Below are 21575 nucleotides of genomic sequence, written 5' to 3'. Positions count from 1 at the left end.
ATGTATGAGAACTGCCCGCGGCCAGTTGGCTGGGGGATGGGAGCGGGAACGGATTCAGCACAGGTTTGCAGTACAGTGATTACGTCCTCCTGGGGAGCTGGCGCAGGGACATAACACGTCATCATTGTTTTTACCTCCCCTTCCCTGCCTCCACCTTCCTCCCTCCGTCTCACCCCCTCCCAGTTGCAAAACGTCTCTTTCTCTCTGTTTCCTATGATCTGTCCCTTATTTTGCTCTTTACATTATTGATCATTTGGGTCTCAGAAGGGAAATCATGAAGTCTTTAAGCTTGTCTGATTTATTTCACTTAACATTAGGGTCTCAAGGTGCATCCATTTTCCTACAAACCAAGTTTATCCTTCTTTATGGCAGAGTACTATTTCATTGTGTGTAAATGCCACATTTTATTTATGCATTTATCCAGCCATGAACATACAGGCTGCTTCCAAGATTTTGCTATTATGAGTTTTGCTGCTATACACTTGAGTATTCATGTGTTCCTGTAATAGAATGTCTAACTCGTTCCCAAAGACACCTAGATAAGAACTGTGATTTTTTGCTTGCTTTTTGAGAGAGGGTCTAGCTGCCTAGTCCAGTGCAGGCTGGGCTTAAACTATGTAGCCCAGCCTGGCCTCAAAACTCACAGCAGTTCTGGCTCAGCCCCCCCAGCACTGGGATCGCAGGGTGTACCGCCTCGCCCAGCTGAGCCCCTGCATTTCTAACTTGCTGCCAGGTGCTCGGTTTTGAGGACCACCGGGCTTCACAGGGTGTCCGAACCTTTTGAGCAATCCTGCCGCAGGACTTTGTCCCTGAACATGACTGAATGAGAGGACAAAGGTGGACCGTCCAGGCCGTCTTCTCAGGGCCAATCTTAGTGTTTACTGCTAGGTGCTTCGGTATCTCACTGCTGGTCACTTCACACAATAAGACAAAAAATCTCAAACAGAAACACAGCTAAATGTGGATCCCTGGTCCATCGCGGAGCTTTCGAGAACTGTGGGTAGGAGCCGGGGCCTGAGGGTCTGCGTTTTAGAAGGAAGCATCTTGTGATTCTACTGCAGGGATCGTGGGGTCCCTGAACCTGGGAGTTATCTATAGTAAACCAGGAGGGTGAGTTGCTAAACAGATGAACCGTCTAGAGCATCCTGTATGTAAACAGAGATTTAGTGCGGGGGTTGTGAGATTAAGCCTCCATGTTGGACATCTATGTTTTCCAGATGCATCCAGCCAGCTCTTGCAACTCTATGCACCAAACTGCACAGTTCTGTGACTAAAAAATGATCTGGGAAGCAGCTGTTCTGGCCCACAGATCATTCTACAGATGGGAAAACTGAGGCCCAGAAAGGTCTGGAATGGCCCATCTTACACAGGCACCCTCGCCCTAAAACACAGGACCAGATGTGCAGCTGAGGGACAAGATCCCCCTGGAAGCTTGAGGTCGCCTCTGCTCAGGAACACACTTCCGGTCAGGTCTGAGCATCCGCCGGCGTCTGCTCATTCCACGGCAGGGTCGGTCCTCGTCATCCCACGGGGACCCGTAAGGTTCTCCTTCCTGGAGAACGGGTATCCACAGTCCTGTGTGCTTCCAACCCAAGGGGGACACTTTTTCCTCAGCTGCGTGGCCCGCAAAGTCCTATCGCGCAGTACCACAGATGCCCACCAGAGGGCAGTAGCGGCACATCTACAGCGGAGGCCGCAAACTCAAAAGTCCACTGAGCCTGCGGGGTCCAGACCATGGAATCAGGAGAACCAGAACCAGCTAGTCGCTGTGGATGGCAAGAGAGAGCCTGGATTTTTTTTTTAATTTTTTTTTGAGAGCCTGGATTTTTATAGGAACTCAGCTCCCTGCGAGAACGTGTGCCGAAGTTGTCAGATCCGATTTTTCCAAGAGAAACCGTAAATTCAGATACTCATGTAGAGTACACTGATGTATAAATGGTGGCAGTTAGTAAATTAATAAATCAGAGGGTGAAGGAGATCAAGCAGGAGATTAAGAGTGACTGGATTCAGCCAGTGCACAAGCTCAGACCCCAGCCTTCAAGGTAGGGTAAAGGTTCCGGGGGCCCCCTTCCAATCCCCCGTCCTACCGGGCAGCCCAGTTCATCTGCCTTATGTACCATTTTGCTTATAATACTGGCTGAAACAAAAATGTTCTGTAGCTTCTTGATAGAAGTTTGGAAACTCCTCTCGTCCAAATGTGTCATGCTGCAGATGGGGACGGCGAGGCTGAGAGAGGGCAGGCTTTGTCCTAATCCTGGGAGACAGACTATGGCTAATGGGGAGACGGCACCCTCAAGGTGAATGGGGAGGTCAAGGTTAAGTCTGTTGAGGACCCATTGGGTCCTGGGCCTTTCCTGGGTATGATTCCTCTGCAAGAGGTCAAGAGAAGCCCAAGGGTCATTCAGAGCGCAGCTGCCAACCTGCCCACTCCACTTGGAGCTGAGCCACCTACTACCCTTCCCCTCTCTGATCTATGCCCTACAGGAGCAGCACTGGCAGTGCCTAAGACTTCCTTATCTACCTGCTTCCGGTTAGACCAACCAATAGGAGGTGCCTTTGGCGCTGGCTTCCGGTGGGATCCAGCCAATGGGAAGCCACAACTAGTGACCATCCCCTCCCGTCTCGTATTTCCGGGAAGAGTTCCTCCATCCTTTCTGGAGGCAGGCAGGGCCTGTAGTTGCCCTGCATAATTTATTTAAACCTTTGTAAACAAAGACCCTTTAAGAAACTCTCCTTGATTTACCCCTTTGTGCTATCTTTGTATGAAAACTCAGAACTACCTTTCTTCTTGCCGTTCCCACTTGGATTACTATGGTCTGTTAATCTGTTAACAGTTTTCTGTACATCGGCCTATTGGTTTGTTTACTAGCCCTGTTGTTTGCTGGTATTATCTCTGAGTGATACTATCCACTGAATCACTGGCTTGCTTTGCTTATTGTATATTTTCCTGATACTCGTTACAATTAATCCATCGCTAGGAAAGGTAAATGTTCTCATTTACCTGCTGCTCGCGGCCACCACACGCCCCACATTTGGGGACAGTTGGCTTATGTGAAAGAGAGCAGCTCCTCCGGCCACATACAAGAGCACAGGGCTGAAGAAAGGAGTAATGCATTCCCTAAGGAGATGACATTTGTGCAGGACTAGGGCAAATGAGCAGGATGTCAACCGGAAGGGGAGGGGAGAGGGAGCAGGAGCCGCCAGGGTGCTTTAGGACTTGTGATGGGACCTGGTCCAGCAAAGCAGGGCCGAGCCAAACAGGGCAGGACCTGCGGAGTAGCAGAGGACCTTAGACTCCATGCTGTGCAGATCCAGTCCAGATGGTGTTTGTTTAGGGTAGTAAGTAGCGCAGGGAGTCAATGAAGTTTGGGAAATTGTGGGTTCAAAAAAGGTAAACAGGTTTCTTTCCTGTGGGACTTGTCAGAACCTTTACTATGCTCACATACATCAAGTCTGTCTGAGATGGGAAGCAACCATCTCTCCTCAACCCTCTGAAGCTGTCGATGAATGGGGGTTAGCAAACTTTTTAGGCAAAGGGCCAGAAATACTATGTCTCTCTCACGTAGTTTTCATTTCTTTCCTCCCTCTTAGAATCGTTTAAAAGTGTAAAAGTCATGGGCTTTTACATGGGATAAACTGACGGAGAAATCAGCCATGGGTTGTGGTTGACTGAACCTTGGATTATAGAACAAGCCATGGGTATAAACGTCACCGCTTGAGGCAGGGGACCCTGAACACCTTACCTGTAGAAGTCAACCAAAAGATGAATCTGACTCCAGAGAAGCCAAAATGCAGGGGAGACCTGGGGGAAACCGGCTGGACCTTGTGGCCCATCATCTGCGAGCCCCTCATGGGCTGTACCCGAGAGTCTGCGGTGGGGACGGCGGCCCAGGGCCCAGGAACTGCCAACCTGACCTGGATCTTCTGCGTCTTCTTCTGCATCATCTCCATGTCGTTGTTGAGCTCCGTGACGTAGGTAAAGCGGGCAAAGTTCTTCTCCTCCTTGGCCAGGAAGTCCTCGATGAGGTGGTTCAGGTTCCCGTCCTCCACCAGCTTCAGCAGCCGCATGTGGGCCACCTCGTAGCTCTCGAAGCTCGTGCCCTTGCTCTTCTTCCCGTGCTTCTTTGCCTTGAGAGCTAGGAAAGGGGAGGCCACTCCGCTCGGTGACAGGGTGATGGGCAGAGGGCAGGAGCTTGACTTCGCCACTCAGGGAGGGGTTAGATCTTTCCAGGAGAGGTGAGAGACTCTTGTTAATCTAAGTATTCACTACAGACCACACACTGGGCCAGGCTCTGTTCATGCAAAATCCTGCCCCATGAAGCCAGTGAGGCAAAAAGAAGGAAAAGGAGCTATCCTAGTAAACAGAAAAAGAAATTCACTCATCATCCAGCTTTAGATGGAAACGGGAGACCTGTCTAGTGAGGTGACACTTGAGCAGGATGAAGATCAAGAAAGTGGTCACATAGCTCAGCGGCATAAGTGCCTGCCTTGCAAGCAGGCAGTCGTGAGTGAGTTCGATCCCCGGTACCGATAAAAAGGAAAATGACAAAAAAAAAAAAAAAAAAAAAAAAAAAAAGAAAAGAAAGTGGTCACAAAAGGCCCCAGGGCAGGTTCTTAGGAAGGCTCAGAGTTTGGTAAATACAATTAGATTCTAGAAAATTCTCTCCTGACCCTTGCTGTCTCCAGCTTTGAATCCTGCATCAACCGTGTCTCTTGAACCCAGCCTTGTCTCTCTGATTGGCCTTCACATGGCAATTAGAAGATCTTTTCTAGATCTTTCTGGCTACTTCTGGCCATGTGACTCCTTCCATTTTGTGGCTCAAGGCTGTCTTTGGAATAAAGTAATTTTCTTAACATAAATTAAGATCCAGTCTCCATACTCTTAGGTGAAGTATGGAGATGCACAAGTTTAAAATCTGCATTATTTCTCTGGTGAGAGAAGCCAAAAGTGTACAGAAGGACCAAAATGTATAGCAAATATCAAGAAATGGGAAGAAAACGTTCACATGAGAAGGGAAACAAGGGAGGGGAGGGGGAAAGGACAAGAAAAAGAATAGAAGAAATAAATGGAAACAAAGCTTTGTAAATAAGGAGGGGAAGAGTTTGTATAGGAACAAATTCCCGATGATGAATGTGATCATTATGTGTCTCTAAAATGTACCAATAAGGTAATAATTTTTTAAAAAGATTGAGTCCCCACTACCACCAGTGCCTGTGACCACCAGATGCTGACACCACTTTGCTGGGCTCCTCTGATGACCCCGCCACAGGCAGGATAAAAGCGCGCCCACTGCAGCCTCCGACTCCACGGCCGGGTGCAGCTTCTCTGGTGTGCTCCCCGTGCAGTCAGCTCTTCTCACGTGCTGTCACCAGCACGTGTGTCCTGGGCCCTGAGCCACTCTACTCGGAAGCTTGCAGCTGGCTTCCTCTAGTCTTTACCCCTGCACTTCCCCCACCATCCTCCCCCAAACCCGCAATCCCAGGGGTGCTCTAGGGAACCCGAGATGCACAAGTCTCCCCTGAACAATGAAAGTCTTGGTGTGAGAATCTGGGCAAAATGCGGGGTGACCAGGTGTGTGTGAACTGTGGGCACACTTCACATCCCCCAAAGTACAAACATGCTTCAGTGTAAGTATTTGCCAGTACTCACGGGACATACTTATCCTCCAAGTGTAGTCTTTGTTTACTTGGAATTTAAACTTAACTAGGCATCTTGGGTTTTCATTTGGGAAAATTGGCAACTATGCTATAAGGAGATGGAGGTGGGGGAGCCAGCCCTGGGAAATGTACCTTCCTCCCGTTTGGCCTGCTCCTCAAATTCAGTGCGGTCGTTGAGCTTGACGAGCAGGAAGGATTTGAGCTTGGTCTCATGCGCGTAGAGCCGCTCCAGCTCGCGGATCTCCAGGTTGTACTGGGAGATGTCCTTCTGCTGGCGGTCCTTCAAGGCCGCAATGCGAGCCATGGCCTCCAGCCTAGGGAGGGGCAGAGCGGGGCGTCCCTCCCAGCCCTGGCACTTCCACTCCACCACAGACCACCAGGTTTCTTAAGAAAAGTTTCTAGAGCAAGACATCCTTTCTCACTTGAGTTACTGGAACTGTAAGCCCTAGGCCACGACCAGGGAGTGATTTTCCTGTTCTTACCCTCTCTGTCATCACCATTATCCTCCTTACCAGAGTCATCAACATCATCATGCTCACCACCATCACCATCAACACTATCATCAACACCGTCACCATCACCACCATCAGTACCATCTCCATCACCGTCATCACCGCCACCACCACGACCATCACTGACAATGACTGTGTCCCAGCACTCTTTTATATGCAGATATTATTTAAGCTCTACCACTGGAAGAGATCCTATAACAACACAGCAGTAATGGGGGCAGGCTGCCAACCCAACGGAGTCTGACTCTAACACCTGTTCTCTTCCCAGCCAAACTCTGTTTCTAGAGACCTAGATTGAGAAAGACCCCAGGCTAGAAGTAGGACTCCTGGAGGGGAGGGTGCTGAGCCGAGGTGTGAGTTTCAGCTCAGCCCATCTGCCACTTCCGCACATTCCTAGCATCTCCAAGCCTCTCAGCCCTGGTCTGGAAAATGAGGACATTACTTCCGGGAGAAATGTGAGGGTTGGAACATGGCGCAGAACGCCTGGCATTGTGCAGGACATGTAGGCAGCCTGTGGAGTTGGCACCATTGTGATTTGAGGTCCCCACACACAAGAAAGCAGAGCTCAGCAAGGCGCCACAGGCCCTGGAGCTTGCCCTCACCTCTGCTTATAGGCCTGCGAGGACTGCTCAATGGCTGCGTTCATGGTCTTCTTCTGCATGAGCAGCCGCCGCTGCAGCCGCTGGTACACATTGTCATAAGCGGCCTTCTCGAACCGCAGGTCCTCGATCTCCTTCCGGAGCTTGGCATTGGTCGTCAGCATCTTGTCAAAGTTCACAGTGACCTGTTGCGTGGACACAGGGCTCACTCTTGGGGCGGCAGAGAAGCTTCCTGAAGGCATTTGGGGGTTTAGAAGGTCTTTCCCCACCTCCCATCCCAGGTCACAGAACAAGGACCGAAACACTGGGTGAGGGACTGAGTTGGCCACCAACCGCTCTTCGATGATTCTCTATTGTGGCTTTCACATTTCTCAACCACTTTTACTTTAAACTTCTAGTTTCCAGCAGTTACATTTACGGCAGCAACGAGGTGAAAGGCACCATGGGAAATGGAAATAACTGGTGAAATCCAGAAGGAAGGATTTTTTATGGGATTATCCTAGAGTGGTGGCACATGTCTGTAATTCCAGTACTCAGGAGGCTGAGGCAAGAGCACTGCCATGAATTTGAGGCCCGACTGGGCTGTGTAGTGAATTCAAGGCCAGCTTGACCTATATAGTGAAATACTGCCTCAAAACAAAACAGAATTTCTACAGGACAATTGGCCTGGGCCCTTCAGGAAGTTGGTGGCATGAAGTCATTTGGATGCAGCTGTTTGGAGCAGAATTTCTCAGACTCAGCACTACTGGTGTTTTGGGCTGTGATAGGATCTGGTATGTTTCATAGGAGGTTAAACACCCACAAGATGCCAGTGGCACCCCAACTACCAGCCCAGTGCACTAACTGAAAATGTCTCTTAGGAGGTAAAAACCACACTCCAACTAAAAACAACTATCCTGGATTAAAGAAACGAAAGACACAATGACAATTATATGAACTTTGATTGAATCCAACTTTTTTTTTTTTTTTTTGTCTTTTTGAGATAGGGTCTCTCTATGCAGTTCAGGCTGACCTTGAGCTCACTTTGTAGCCCAGGCTGATCTCGAACTTGCAACGATCCTCCTGCCTCAGCCTCCCAAGTGCTGGGATTACAGGCATGAGCCACCACACCTGGCTTGATTGAATCCAACTTTAAAGATATGGGACCAACCAGAGAAATTTTAATATAGTATTGAGTAATCTTAAGGAAATACTCATCTTGCAAAATACAATACTGCTATTTGTGATTAAGACAGAAAACTGTTAATTTTAAGAGATGAAACAGAAGAATTTAGGGGTAAAATAACATGACGTCTGTAATTTACTTTGAAATACTCCAGGGTAAAATAAAGACGAAGCAATTAAAGGAAAACGCTAAGTTATTAAATCAGACTTCAGGGGAGCTAGCGGAGCAGAGAAGCAGCCTCTCTGAGATTTGGTGTTGAGATGCTGGAATACAGCAACACGAGGAAGAAAAGGAAAGAAGCGGGTCCCTGGGGCCCAGCAGGCTCCGAAGTGAGAACTGAAGCCCACCGAGAGGGCTTCAAAAAGAAAGACCTCAGTGCAGAAGAAGGTCCTGATCCCTGGCGTACTGTGCGGGAGGGGCGGCTTGAACCTCAGATGCAGGGTGCCTGCCGATGATGCCAGGGGCCGCCGCCGAGGAACACACTAGCCGAATGGATGCAGCAGACTGCAGCGGCTGGTGAGTTACCTGGGTTCAGACCTCCCCCCGGAGAGAGCGACTGGCAGGAGCCGTCTTGGAGAGGGGTCAGCTGAGCTCGGGTCTCAGAGCAGCTGCAGGCTGGCCCGAGTCAGGGTGAGGTGGAACCCAGTTCAGGCCGGCAGGAGGCGCGCAGAATGTTGCAGGCTGAACCAATCAGGTTCTAGCTTCACAGCCAGAAACCAGCCTGAGCTTAGTGGGACTGAAATGCAGCTGCTGGGGTTCCCCGCTACTCAGCAACAAACCTATGGCTGGCTTGGTGGGATTCACCAACGTGGGCCCGGGCTGTGCCTGCCCACTCTGTCCACCAGTAACAGCAGAGACACACCCTGCAGTGGACTTTTTACCTCCTTTTAGTTTTTTCTTTTCTTGTTTTTTTTTCCTTGATTGATCTTGTTTTTATATGAGTGTGAACAGTGTTTCTAGTTTTCTTCTTGTTCTTTTAATTTTATTTTTCCTTCTCTCTTTCCCTTCTGTCTTATTCACCAGTTTCCCGAAGTTCATGGACTCTATCTTTGTCTTCCAGCCTTGCTTCTAATCTCTTCCTCTTCTTCTATTTCTCTACTTCTTCCTAATTCCTATTAAATATTCTCCCCTGAGAGTAAAATCACGGTACTGAGGGCATAGGTACTATATAGAATTTCCTGGTCCATTTTAGATTTTTTCATATAATCACACACATAGTTCATATGGTGAAAGGTGGGAAATTAATAATCACCGTGGCTTATCAGGTTTTAGGCTGTGTTCAGGGCTGCTGTTACTGCTGATTGTGCTCCTCTAGCCAGGATGACGTCACTGTTCTAACCAGTAGCTCTTCCTGTTATGCCAAGACGGAGACTGTCAAAGGGTCTAAACAATACTATAGGTCAGTGCCAAAAAGCCAGGGGCTGGGCCAAATAGGCGTCCCCAATAAATTGAAGGGGCTCTTACCACAGACTCAAAACCCAAAAGCCAGTTACACCTGGAGAACATCTCTGAAAAGCAGTAATTTCTCAAGGGTTCTATGTACTAGCAGTAAAACTACCTGCCATAAGCAATTTACAAACATTGACTTAGGAATTAAACTACAATGAAAATAGGAAATAAGAAGACACTTAAGAAAGATGCAACCCCATACTGCCAGCTCACCTAAGGCAACAAATTGGAACAATTTCAAAGCCTGGACTTTCTGACATGATAACAGTGTAAGTAACAAAGCAGATGAAAAAAAGTCAAACCATAAATAATCTCTCAGAGATGGTGATCATAATGAAAGAAATGGTTAGTAACTCTTAGAGCAGATACACATTTAAAAAACAGAGGAACTTAGGAAAATAGTGGAAACCATGAACACCTAACATAGGAAAGAAATAGAATCCACAAAACATTTAAATAGATCTCGAGGGATATTAAAAATTCCATTGAAAGTATATGCTGTAGAATCAATGAACCTGAGGAGAGAATATCAGGTACAGACAACCACTGCAATTTGTAATCATGAAAATAAAGATTTTTTTTTTTTTTTTTTGGTACCGGGGATCAAACTCACAACTGTACGCTTGCAAGGCAGGTGCTTATGCCACTGAGCTAAATCCCCAGCCCTGAGTAAAGATTTCTTAAAAGTACCAAGGGACCACAAAAAATCAACCCAACAGCTGCTAAGTGATATAAAGAAGAATAATGTAAGATTTGCTGGAATTAACAGAAAACAGGAGACAACACAAACAACTTTAAAAAACCTGTTCACAGGAATTATGGAGGAAAACTCCCCAAGCATGGAAAAATCATTTGATATGAGTGAGGCATAAGAACTCCAGTTAGCCAAAAAACTACACCAAGCCATATAATAAGATTTTGGAAATTTAACACAGGAACAGAATATTAAAAGCTGTTAGAGAAAAGAAACAAATCACTTATAAAGTAAAGCTCACCACAATCAAAACAGACTTTTCCACACAGTCTCTCAAGTTAGGCAGAGCTTGGAGTGAAGTATTTCAAGCCCTAAAAGAAACAAACCTCCAGTTCAATGGATATAGCCCACACAACAATCTTTCAAAATTGATGGAAAAATAAGGTACTTGCATGACACAGAACACCTGAGGAAGTTCATGATCATCAAAGCAGCTCTCCAAAATATGCTGTAGGACATTCTAGAAAGAGATGATGAGGGCTACAACTCCATGAACCCCGGCAGAATCAACCCACCACTCAAGCAAGTAATCAAACAGAGGTGGGGGGGGGATAACATGGAAAAAAACCAGGAAAATAACATGATGAGGATAAGTGGATACATACCAGTTATAGCCAGCCATGTAAATGGTTTCAATTCACCAATCAAAAGAAACAGACAAGCAGAATGGATCAAGAAGCAAGACCCAAAAATATGCTGTACACAAGAAACACATTTAATTCAAAGAGAAATTCATAGATTGAAAGGCAAAGGATGGAAAACAATCCTCCAAGCAACAGGAACTCCCTTGCCCTCCACCCCAAATCATGAAGTCTTTAATAGAATTGTAAAGGAAGCAATACTCCAAAATTCACTCCTGGAAGCAAGCATTTCCCTGATACCAAAGCCAGATAGGAAGCCAATCAAACAAGATAACTATGTGCCAATCTCCCTAAAGAACACAGATACAAAAATCCTCAATAACACACTGGCAAACATACTGCAGCAAATCATCAAGATTATATACCATGACAAAGTGAGACTTATCCCAAGGTTCAAGGATGGTTCAACATACACAAAACAGTTAATGTAATACAGCACAATAACAGAGCTAAGGACAAAAACCATACGATCATCTCAACAGATGCATAAACAGCATTTGACAAAGTCCAATACCCATTCATGGTATGGAGTCTACATAAAATTGGAATAGATGGTCTTTATCTCAATCTGATAAAAGCCATCTATGACAAACCAAGAGCCAAAATCACACTTACTGAACAAAAACTGAAAGCTTTCTCTCTAAAATCAAGATAAAGGGAAGAGTGTCCATCATCACCACTTGTATTCGATATAGTTTTGGAAATATTAACCAAAGTAATTAGATAAGAGAAAGAAATAAAAATAGTAAGGATAGGTAAGGAAGAAATTATATTATCATTATTTATGGATGATACTCTACATATAAAACTCTACCTAAAGACTTCTAGATTTAATAACAAAATTCAGTAGCATAGCTGGATACAAAGTAGACACTCAAAAATCAATAGCCTTCCTGTACACACATAACAAACTCACTGGGAGAAATTAGGGAAACAACATCTTTCACAATAGCATCCAAAAATATTAAATACCTAGGAGTCAATCTAACAAAGTAAATAAAAGGCCTTTACATTGAAACCTATAGTACTCTGAAAAAGGAGATCAAAAGGATGTCAGACAAAGAACAATAAATTCACATCCACCAAACCAACCCTAGAAAGAATATTGAAAGACATACTAGATAGAGATAAAAATGACAACAATCCCCAGAAAAAACAACAGAATGAAACCACCAGGCAGGACAAGCAATTAAACAGGGGGGAAAAGCAGAAAGCAAACAATTGGAACATAACATGGCAAACTTGAGCCAGTACATATCAGTGATGTCCATAAATGTAAATGGCCTCAATTCACCTATCAAAAGAAATAGGTTGACAGAATGGAACAAGCAACAGGATCCCACAATGTGCTATATACAATAAACACATCTGACCCAAAAGGAAACTCACAGATTAAAAGTCAAAGGATGGAAAACAGTATTCCATGCAACAGGAACCCAGGAAAAAATCAGGGGTAACTATTCTATTTTCAGACTATGTGAACTTCAAACCTAAAATGGTTAAAAGAAATAAAGAAGGTCACTACATACTCATTAGTGGAAAAGTTCAAGAGGAAGAACTAACAATTATAAATATGTATGCACTAAATACAGGAGCACCCAACTATATAAGACAGATACTAATGGACATGAAAAACCAAATACACAAGAACACAATTATAACAGGGGACATTTACAGCCCACTGTCACAAAGAGATAGATCAACTAGACAAAAAGTCAGCAAAGAAATAATAGAACTGAATCATACCTGCGAGCAATTGGACTAGGTAGATGTTTACAGAGTGTTCCACCCACCCACATCGGAATACACATTCTGCTCAGCTGTGCATGGGACATTCTCCAAAACAGACCATACATTATTCCATAAAGCATTCTTAAGTAAGTGCAAAGGTACTGAACTTATCCCATGCGTAATATCTGATCATAGCACACTGAAATTGGAAATTAATGGCAAGAGAAATTGCAAAACCTGTATAAGCACATGGAAATTGAATAGCAGTCTTTTGAACAACGAGTGGCTACAGATGAAATTAAAGAAGAAGTAAAACAATACTTACAATTCAATGAAAATGAGGAAACGACATACTGCAATCTGTGGGATGCAATGAAAGTGATCTTAAGAGGGAAATACATAGCAATAAACTGTCATATCAGGAAAACAGAACAAGCACAAATAACCTAATGCTTCATCTCAAGCTTCTAGAAAAAGAAGAGCAAGTTAAACCCAAAGCTCATAGAAGAGAGGAAATTGTAAAGAGTAGAGCAGAAATCAATGCAATTGAAATTAAAAAAAAATACAAAGAATTAATGAATCAAAAAGTTAGTTTTTTTGAGAGGATAAACAACATTAACAAACCTCTACCTAACTTTATAAAGAAAAAGAAAGGAAAAAACCCAAATTCACACAATAAGGACTGAAAAGGGGAAAATTACTACAGATCCCATGGAAATTCAAAAGATCATAAATACCTACTTTGAAAATCTCTACTCACATAGAGTAGAAAACACAGAGGAAATGGACAGATTTCTAGAAACATATGAACTACCAAAGCTCAATCAAGAAGATATAGCAATTTTGAATAACCCAATATCAGCTATTGAAATTGAAAACATAATTTAAAACTTACAAAGAAAAGCCCAGGTCCTGATGGATTCATGGCTGAATTCTACAAGAAATTTAGAAAAGATTTGATGCCAATACTTCTTAAACTTTTCAATAAAATTGAAAAGGGATCAATCCTCTCTAAATCATTCCTGGAGGCAAGTATTACTCTGATGCCAAAACCAGAGAAAGACCCAACCAAAAAGAACTATAGGCCAGTTTCACTAATGAACACTGATGCAAAGATTCTCAATAAAATACTAGCAAATAGAATGCAGCAAATCATCAAGAAGATTATATATCATGACCACGTGGGATTCATCCCAGGAATGCAAGGATGGTTTAACATATGCAAATCAATAAATGTAATACATCACATCAAGAGAGCAAAAAACAAAACTACATGGTTATCTCAATAGATGCAGAAAAAAGCTTTTGATAAAGTCCAACACACGTTCATGATAAAAAAAAAAAACCTTCAGAAACTTGGAATACATAGTGTTTACCTCAATCTTATAAAGGCCATCTATAACAAACCAACAGCCAACATTATACTAATTGGACAAAAACTGAAAACTTTTACTTTAAAATCAAGAACAGGACAAGGATGTCCACTATCACCACTCCTATTCAATATAGCTCTGGAAACACTACCCAGAGCAATCAGACAAGAGAGAAATAAAAGGAATAAACATAGGAAAGGAAGAAGTTAAATTATCACTATTTGCAGATGACATAATACTCTATAGAGATAAAAAAACTCCATTAAAAGACTACTAGAGTTAATAAACAAATTCAGCATCATAGCTGGATACAAAGTCAGCACTGAAAAATCAATAGCATTCCTGTACACAAACAAAAAACTCACTGAGAGAGAAATTATGGAAATATCACCCTTCACAATAGTATCTTAAAAATGAAATACTTAGGAATCAACCTAAGACTGTAAAAGATCTATATGCTGATAATTATGTTACACTAAAAAAGGAGATTGAAGAGGATATTATAAAATGGAAGGATATTCTTTGCTCTTGGCTAGGAAGCACCAACATTGTGAAAATGGCCATAATCCCAAAACTGTTATACAGATTTAATGTAATCCCAATCAAAATACTGTTAACATACCTCACAGATCTAGAGAAAACATTCCTAAAATTCATTTGGAAACAGAAGAAACCCAGAATAGCAGACACAATTCTGGGCAACAAAGGCAAGGCAGGTGGCATCTCAATTCCTGACTTGAAACTATATTAAAAAGCCACAATAATAAAATCAGCATGGTACTGACAAAGAAATAGACCTTAGGATCAATGGAACAGATTGGAAGATGCAAGCACAACTACAAAGACACTCAGCCACCTGATATTTGACAAAGGGGCTAAATATGTTCATTGGAAGAAGGATAGCTTCTTTAATAAATGATGTTAGAAAAATTGGCTCTCCACATTGAAAGAGTTTTGGCCCAGACAGGACACTGTAGCTGGTGAAGCCTTAAAGGCGGAACCAGAGAGCTCCTATCTCCCCCACTCCTAGGAATTTACCTGTGATGCCATCTTCCCCGCCCCTGGGAACTTACCTATGGTCCAAACCTAGAACCAATGGGCTACCTGTGCATCCCTGATGCCCACTTAGGTTCCACCCCAAACCAAGGCTACTTACATACCCTCGATGCCACATGTCCACCAGAGAGAAAGCCAGACTCCAGTGGTCAGGGAGTGTCAGTTCTCTCTCTCCGTGTTCTAGAATAAAGGCCTCTTTTGTTTTATACTTCTCATCTTCTGGATATAATCCTATCATTTGGTGCCGTGACTCGATCGGCAAGCAATTGACTCCTGGGACACACTTAGTTCCCAGTCGAGTCCCCAGCCGATTCACAAACTGGATTACATCCGCTTTTCCTCTCCTGGGATCCCCTTGACCTGTGACCGCCCGCCTGCACTCAACACCGGCCCGATTAATCTCAGGTGAGCATGCTCCGGAGAATTCTTGGCACTGGGCTCCGCCCCAGGTGAGTTTTCTCCCCATTCACGTGGGTTTGTAACACTCTCATGTCCTTAAGGGCAGGGTCTTTCTGAGAAACCTGCATCCACACTCAAAAATCTCTCACATCCTTTGGGTTCAGATAGCCCAAGGCAGAGTTTTCTGGACCACCCACACTGGAAGACCCTCACATCTGCTAGAGCTTCACGCTCTCATGGGCAGAACTGTTACTGACCCCACGTGGACTCCACTCAATAAATCTCTCAGTGACGACTGGAATATATGAGTTTTTGGAACCTTAGCCACGGTGTGGTGCCACGGAACAAGTGACAGCTCACCCTCTGGACCACAGCTTATTTCTTGCCTGAATTAGTCATGGGAAACGTGTTTTGTAACTCCCAAAAGATGCCTCTACAATGCCTAATTTCCAATCTACGTACTCTTAAGATTAAAAGTACCATAAAAGCTAAATGATTAACTTTTTACTGCCAGGAGGTTTGGCCAACCTTTCCAGTTATCAGCGACCCTTGGCCCAGAGAAGGGACGTTTGACCCCTGCATTCTCAAAAACCTGAATAATTTCTGTCAGGCTGGGACAAGTTAATGGAACTCCCTTACATACAGGCTTTCCTTGTTCTGAGAACATGCCCGTCTCTCATTAAGTCTTGTACTCCCACCCAGATAGTTTTAGCTAACTCTGCCACGACACAAACTGTTCCCTCCTGCCCTCAGGATTTGCTTGATGATGTACCCCCAGTCTTTTCTCGGCCACCGCCTGCCTACCCCCAAGATCATTCCTTGCCCTTACCTCCTGCCGTGGGACCACCCTCCCCTCCCCCGATCCCTAATTCTCCCAGCAGCTCTAATCCCTCTGTTAGCGCTTCCTCAAAGTCTCTGACTTCTTATTCTCCTGATAATTCTCTGTCCGCCACAGCATTCTTGCTGCCCGCTCACCATACTTGGTCTCGATCATTGTGCCCTTCTGGCAAGCCGTGTGATTGTTCCAGCTTGTGCTGGGAACAGTCAGTCACCATGTTACAACCTTCCACCACGTGACAGGGCGCTGCCATCTTGAGATGGATCTCACAGTCAATGGGTGCCCCCTTGTAGCTCCTCTTGTGAATAGCAACAGCTGCCCTGTTGTGGTCCACATGATGGTTCATTGTGCTGCCAACAGCAATTTCATTGCTGCAAGGCACACAGTGAGATGCCATCTGCCTGTGTTTCCTCGTCCCAGGGTGACCGGCAGCAGCTCTGTAGCCACTCTACAGATGATTGCTCACACGCGTCTACTGGACAGATAGCTGCCCAATGGCCATCTACTCCACAATTTTCTCCTCAAGCTCTGCTACCACTTTGGGAGCAAGCTGGCCCCGAGGAACTTGTTAATATACATGTGCCTTTCTCCTTTTCTGATTTATCTCAGATTACCCATAAATTAGGTAGCTTCTCTGTTTACCCACAGAATTATATCAGGCAATTTGAATTTATTACTAATTGTTATTATTTACATTTTAAGGATGTTTACGTGATTCTAAATACCACTCTCAGCTCACAAGAGCGAACTCAGCTGTGGCAAGCAGCTCAAGAAGAAGCTGATCGCAGACATAGGGCAAACACCACAGAAAACAACCCTGGGCCTGTAGCTGTGCCAGACCAAGATCCTAACTGGAACTATCAAAATGCACAAGGTTCAACAAAATTACTAAGATGATTGTCAGATTGTGGGCCTTAATAAGATTGCTCACAAACATACTAACTATAACAAACTTTTAGAACAGGTCCAGGAGGCTAATGAAAACCCAGCTATGTTCCTAAATCAGCTTTGGAAAACTTTAATTAAGTTTACTAATGTGAACCCAGACTCTCATGAAGGGATGATTGTTGTTAACTCTTATTTTATTTCCCAGTCTGCTCCTGATATTCATGCAAACTTACAAAAGGTTGAACATGGCCCTCAAACTCCACAAGGGGATCTACTTAAATTAGTTTTCCATGTCTTCAACAACAGAGATAGAATTCAAAAAGAGGAAAAACAAGCTCAAAAATTAAAGTTTGCGAATATCAGTCTTACCTTTTAGCAGTGGCACTCAGAGCTCCCAAGACAAGAAATCCACAACAAGGTGTGGCTGCCTGAGTCCCACCCGGACTGTGCTTCAAATGCAGCAAACAAGGACACTGGGCAAAAGATTGCCCTAACCCTGTCATTACTATAGGGCCCTGTCCATACTGCAACCTTAAAGGGCATTGGAAGAGTGACTGTCCTAGCCGCCAGCGAGCGGGTAAGCCATCCTCTAATCCCTCACCCTCACAAGAGACTCTGTCAATGCCAGATTCGTCACTGACTGACCTGCTTGGACTTGCTGCGGAAGATTGTCAGGGCTCAGGGCTCACAGTCCCCACTCCGGTAACCTTGTCGGAGCCCCGAGTCTCACTGGAGGTCTCAGGTAAGATAATATCTCTGCTTATGGATACGGGGGCAACATATAGTGTACTTCCTGAATTTTCAGGACCTTGTAGTAAGTCCTTGATTTCTGTTGTGGGAGTTGACGGCCAGCCTATTCAACCTTTGCAAACTGGGCCTGTCCCATGTAGATTCCAGACTCTTTTCTTTACCCATAGCTTCCTAGTAATCCCAACATGTCCCACACCCCTTTTAGGTAGAGACCTTCTTCCAAAGCTTAATTTTTCCTTCACTTTCTCTCTCCCCACAGCCTTAATCCTCCAAACAGCCTCACAATGCATCAAAAACCCCTCTTCCTCCTTCTCTGGTTGACCCCATGGTTTGGGACACATCCAATCCCACTCTGGCTACACATGCCATGCCTGTTTTAATCTGTCTCAGAGATCCCTCAATTTTTCCCTGCGTTCCCCAATACCTCATAGGTCTCCAACATTTAAGAGGACTTAAACCCATAATTAAGTGCCTTTTAGACAACGGTTTTCTTAAACTTACCCATTCACCCCACATTACTCCCATTCTCCCGGTACTCAAGCCTGATGGGTCCTATCGCCTGGTACAGGACCTTAGGGTAATTAACAGTGCTGTTACCCTGACTCACCCAGTCGTGCCTAATCCCTATGCCATGCTCTCTCATATCTCTCCCTCCACCACTCACTTTACAGTTATAGATCTTAAAGATGCCTTCTGTACTATCCTTCTACACCCTGAGTGCCAAAACCTCTTTGCATTTACATGGACTGACCCAGACACTCTCAGGTCTCAACAACTTACTTGGACAGTGCTCCCCCAAGGGTTCAGAGATAGTCCCCACTTCTTTAGTCAGGCTCTCACTACTGACCTCACAGAACTTGATCTCAAACCTAGTGTTCTTCTTCAATATATAGATGACCTCCTATTATGTTCTCCATCCCATATGTTAGCCATACACCATTTGGCCAGTCTTCTTAATTTCCTTGCTAGTCGTGGATACAGGGTCTCTCCTGCTAAAGCCCAGATAGCCACCCCAAAAGTCAAATACCTAGGTCTCGCTCTCACCCCCACTACTCGCTCCATCACCTCAGATCGTAAGGCAATTCTTCATGATCTCCAGGTGCCCACAACTAAACAGAGGTTACATCTTTCCTAGGGTTAGCTAATTTCTTTCATCTCTGGATTCCTAACTTTGCAGCCCTACCTCAACCCCTCTACAAGGCCGCTAAGTGTCCCTTACCAGAACCCCTGGACCCTACTAGGCCCATACATGCCTCCTTTCAAAAATTAAAAGAGGCTCTCCTAAAAGCTTCAGCTCTTACCCTTCCTGAACCCATCCAACCTTTCATCCTATACACTACTTGTCAGGGCCACAACGCTATAAGTGTACTAGGACACAAAAAGGGACCTTCTTTTCAAGCAGTAGCTTACTTGTCAAAACAGTTAGATCACACAGTAAAAGGATGGGGTCCTTGTCTCTGAGCTCTTGCAGCTGCAGCCCTCCTGACACAGGAAGGTAAAAAGTTTACATTAGGGCAATCTATTACAGTACACTCACCTCATCACCTACGTGAGCTTATCTCACATAAGGTGCTCCCTGCCCTAATGACCCCTTCTCACCTTCAACGGGTACACTTAGCTCTCTCTCAAGACCCTTGCATCTCTATTGCAACTAGTGGTCCTCTTAATGTGGCAACCTTAATTCCCACCTCAGAGGGCCGTTCTCACCATGACTGTATTGAGTTTTTACAGATGACTCCCACTCCTTTCCCTCACATCAGTAGCACACCTCTCACTTTAGCCTTTGACACATGGTTCATAGATGGCAGTTCAACAAAGACAGACAACCAAAAGAAGGAAGGATAAGCAATAGTTAACCAGTCAAAAGTTATAGAGGCAATCTACTGCCACCTGGCACCTCGTCGCAGAGGGCAGAACTTATAACCCTTACAAGGGCTCTTACACTAGCAAAAGACAAGATTATAAATATATACACTGACTCAAAATATACATTTAGCATTTTACACTCTCATGCCTCTATCTGTCAAGAACAGGGTTTTATTACCACTCAGGAAACCCCCATCATTAATGCTCCCCTTATCCTTAAACTTCTAGAGGCAGCCCAACTTCCAAAGCAGGCAGCAGTTATTCATTGTAGAGGACACCAAAACTCTACAGATCCTATTGCTCAAGGCAATGCCTTTGCAGATTCACAAGCCAAGTTAGCTGCACAAGCGCCCTGCCCTTCTCATCTTCTCCCGTTAGTCCCAAACAGTCTACCTCAGCCTAATCATTCACCAGAGCAGTTACAGCTACTTCATAAACTAGGTTACACACATAACATTCTGGGATGGATTTTTCAAGATCTAAACTTGTTCTCCCACATCAACAGGCCTTAGACATCATTGCTAACCTACACACTGTTTTCATATAGGACCACAGGCCCTATACAAACTCTTAGCCCCAATAGTCACACACTCTTCTCTAAAACCTATCATTCTTAAGATTACTCACACCTGTGATCTCTGTGCCAGGACCTTTCCTCAGGGACGCATGGCACCCCCTTCCTTTCCTACCCATCAGTTTCGAGGACACACTCCTGGTCAGGACTGGCAGATAGATTTTACACACATGCCCCGCCAAAAATTCCCAAATATCTTCTCACCTTTGTTTGTACCTTTTCATGATGGATAGAAGCCTTTCCCACAACCAGGGAAATTGCTGATGTAGTTACCAAAATCATATTACAAGAAATCATTCCAAGGTTTGGTCTATCTCAGAGTATTCAGTCAGATAATGGTCCGCCTTTATTTCTCAGATCACTCAACAGGTATCCTCGAGCTTACACATCTCCTGGCACCTACACATCCCATACCATCCACAATCCTCAAGAAAAGTAGAAAAGGCAAGTGGCCTCATAAAGACACACCTTACAAAACTCACTTTAGAATTACACCAACCTTGGCCTCAACTTTTGCCCTTAGCCTTAGCCAAGCTCAGGGCACTTCCCCAGGCTCCTACTTTCTTAAGTCCTTTTGAACTTATGTACAGCAGGCCGTTCTTACTCCACAATCTTCCTACTCCCCAAAATCTCCCTCCCCTTGCTGACTATGTCCCAGTCCTCTCCTTCCTCCGACACCTGTTGCGACAACATGCTGATCTCTGCCTTCCACAACCCTCTGGAGAAAACAAACCAGATCCTCCCATATCTCCAGGAGATCTGATTTATCTCAAATGTTCTAAATCCACAGGACTACAACCAAGGTGGAGTGGCCCCTATGGCTACCCCTACAGCGGTCAAAGTTGCTGGACTCCCATCCTGGTTTCACATCACTCAGGCTAAGAGGTGCCCTCCCAGCCCAAATCTGATCATTCTGAGTGGTCAGCTCATCTTCTGTTGCCCACCCGTCTCCATTTCACTAAGGCCTCACAGCCATAGTTAACAGGCTAAGTCATGTTTTGTTATCCACTTTGGTTCCTAATTTCTTATGTTCTATTAATGATCACTTTTACAGCAGGACTCTTGACAGTCTTTCCTAAAGACTCCCACATCATGCATAAGATCATCTTCATAATGTTCTCTGCGATAACTATCACAGTTCTTTCTACCCTCAGCTGTCTGTTTAAACGTGACATCCCTGAAAGCCTAAGCCCTTACCTTCCCTATACTGGTACAGCCACCGCCTTCCCTGCTCCCCCTATTTTTTCCAGTTCAATTCCTGGACCAGAGACAAGTTTTACACACTTACCCTCTTAACTTTTATGCTTTCAGATGGGGGAGTA

General features: G+C 44.6%; 1 protein-coding gene across 2 annotated transcripts in view; it reads right to left on the bottom strand.

The window, feature by feature from the left end:
• Positions 1–21575, bottom strand: part of Ccdc63 (coiled-coil domain containing 63) — a 51692-nt gene that overhangs the window by 5153 nt on the left and 24964 nt on the right. For both annotated transcript variants that reach the window (XM_013144818.2, XM_063225611.1), the window contains exons 6-8: positions 6773–6954; positions 5791–5972; positions 3916–4136 (exon numbers count right to left, since the gene is read on the bottom strand). In XM_013144818.2, coding sequence (XP_013000272.1) covers positions 3916–4136; positions 5791–5972; positions 6773–6954 — 585 coding nt within the window. The remainder of the gene's footprint in view (positions 1–3915; positions 4137–5790; positions 5973–6772; positions 6955–21575) is intronic.

This window comes from Cavia porcellus, unplaced genomic scaffold, assembly GCF_034190915.1.
Source record: "Cavia porcellus strain 051 isolate PalLab524CR breed Dunkin Hartley unplaced genomic scaffold, mCavPor4.1 scaffold_16, whole genome shotgun sequence".
NCBI classification, from domain to species: Eukaryota; Metazoa; Chordata; class Mammalia; order Rodentia; family Caviidae; genus Cavia; species Cavia porcellus.
The sequence above is the reverse complement of the archived record's forward strand: the minus strand, read 5'-3'. Positions and strand labels throughout refer to the sequence as shown.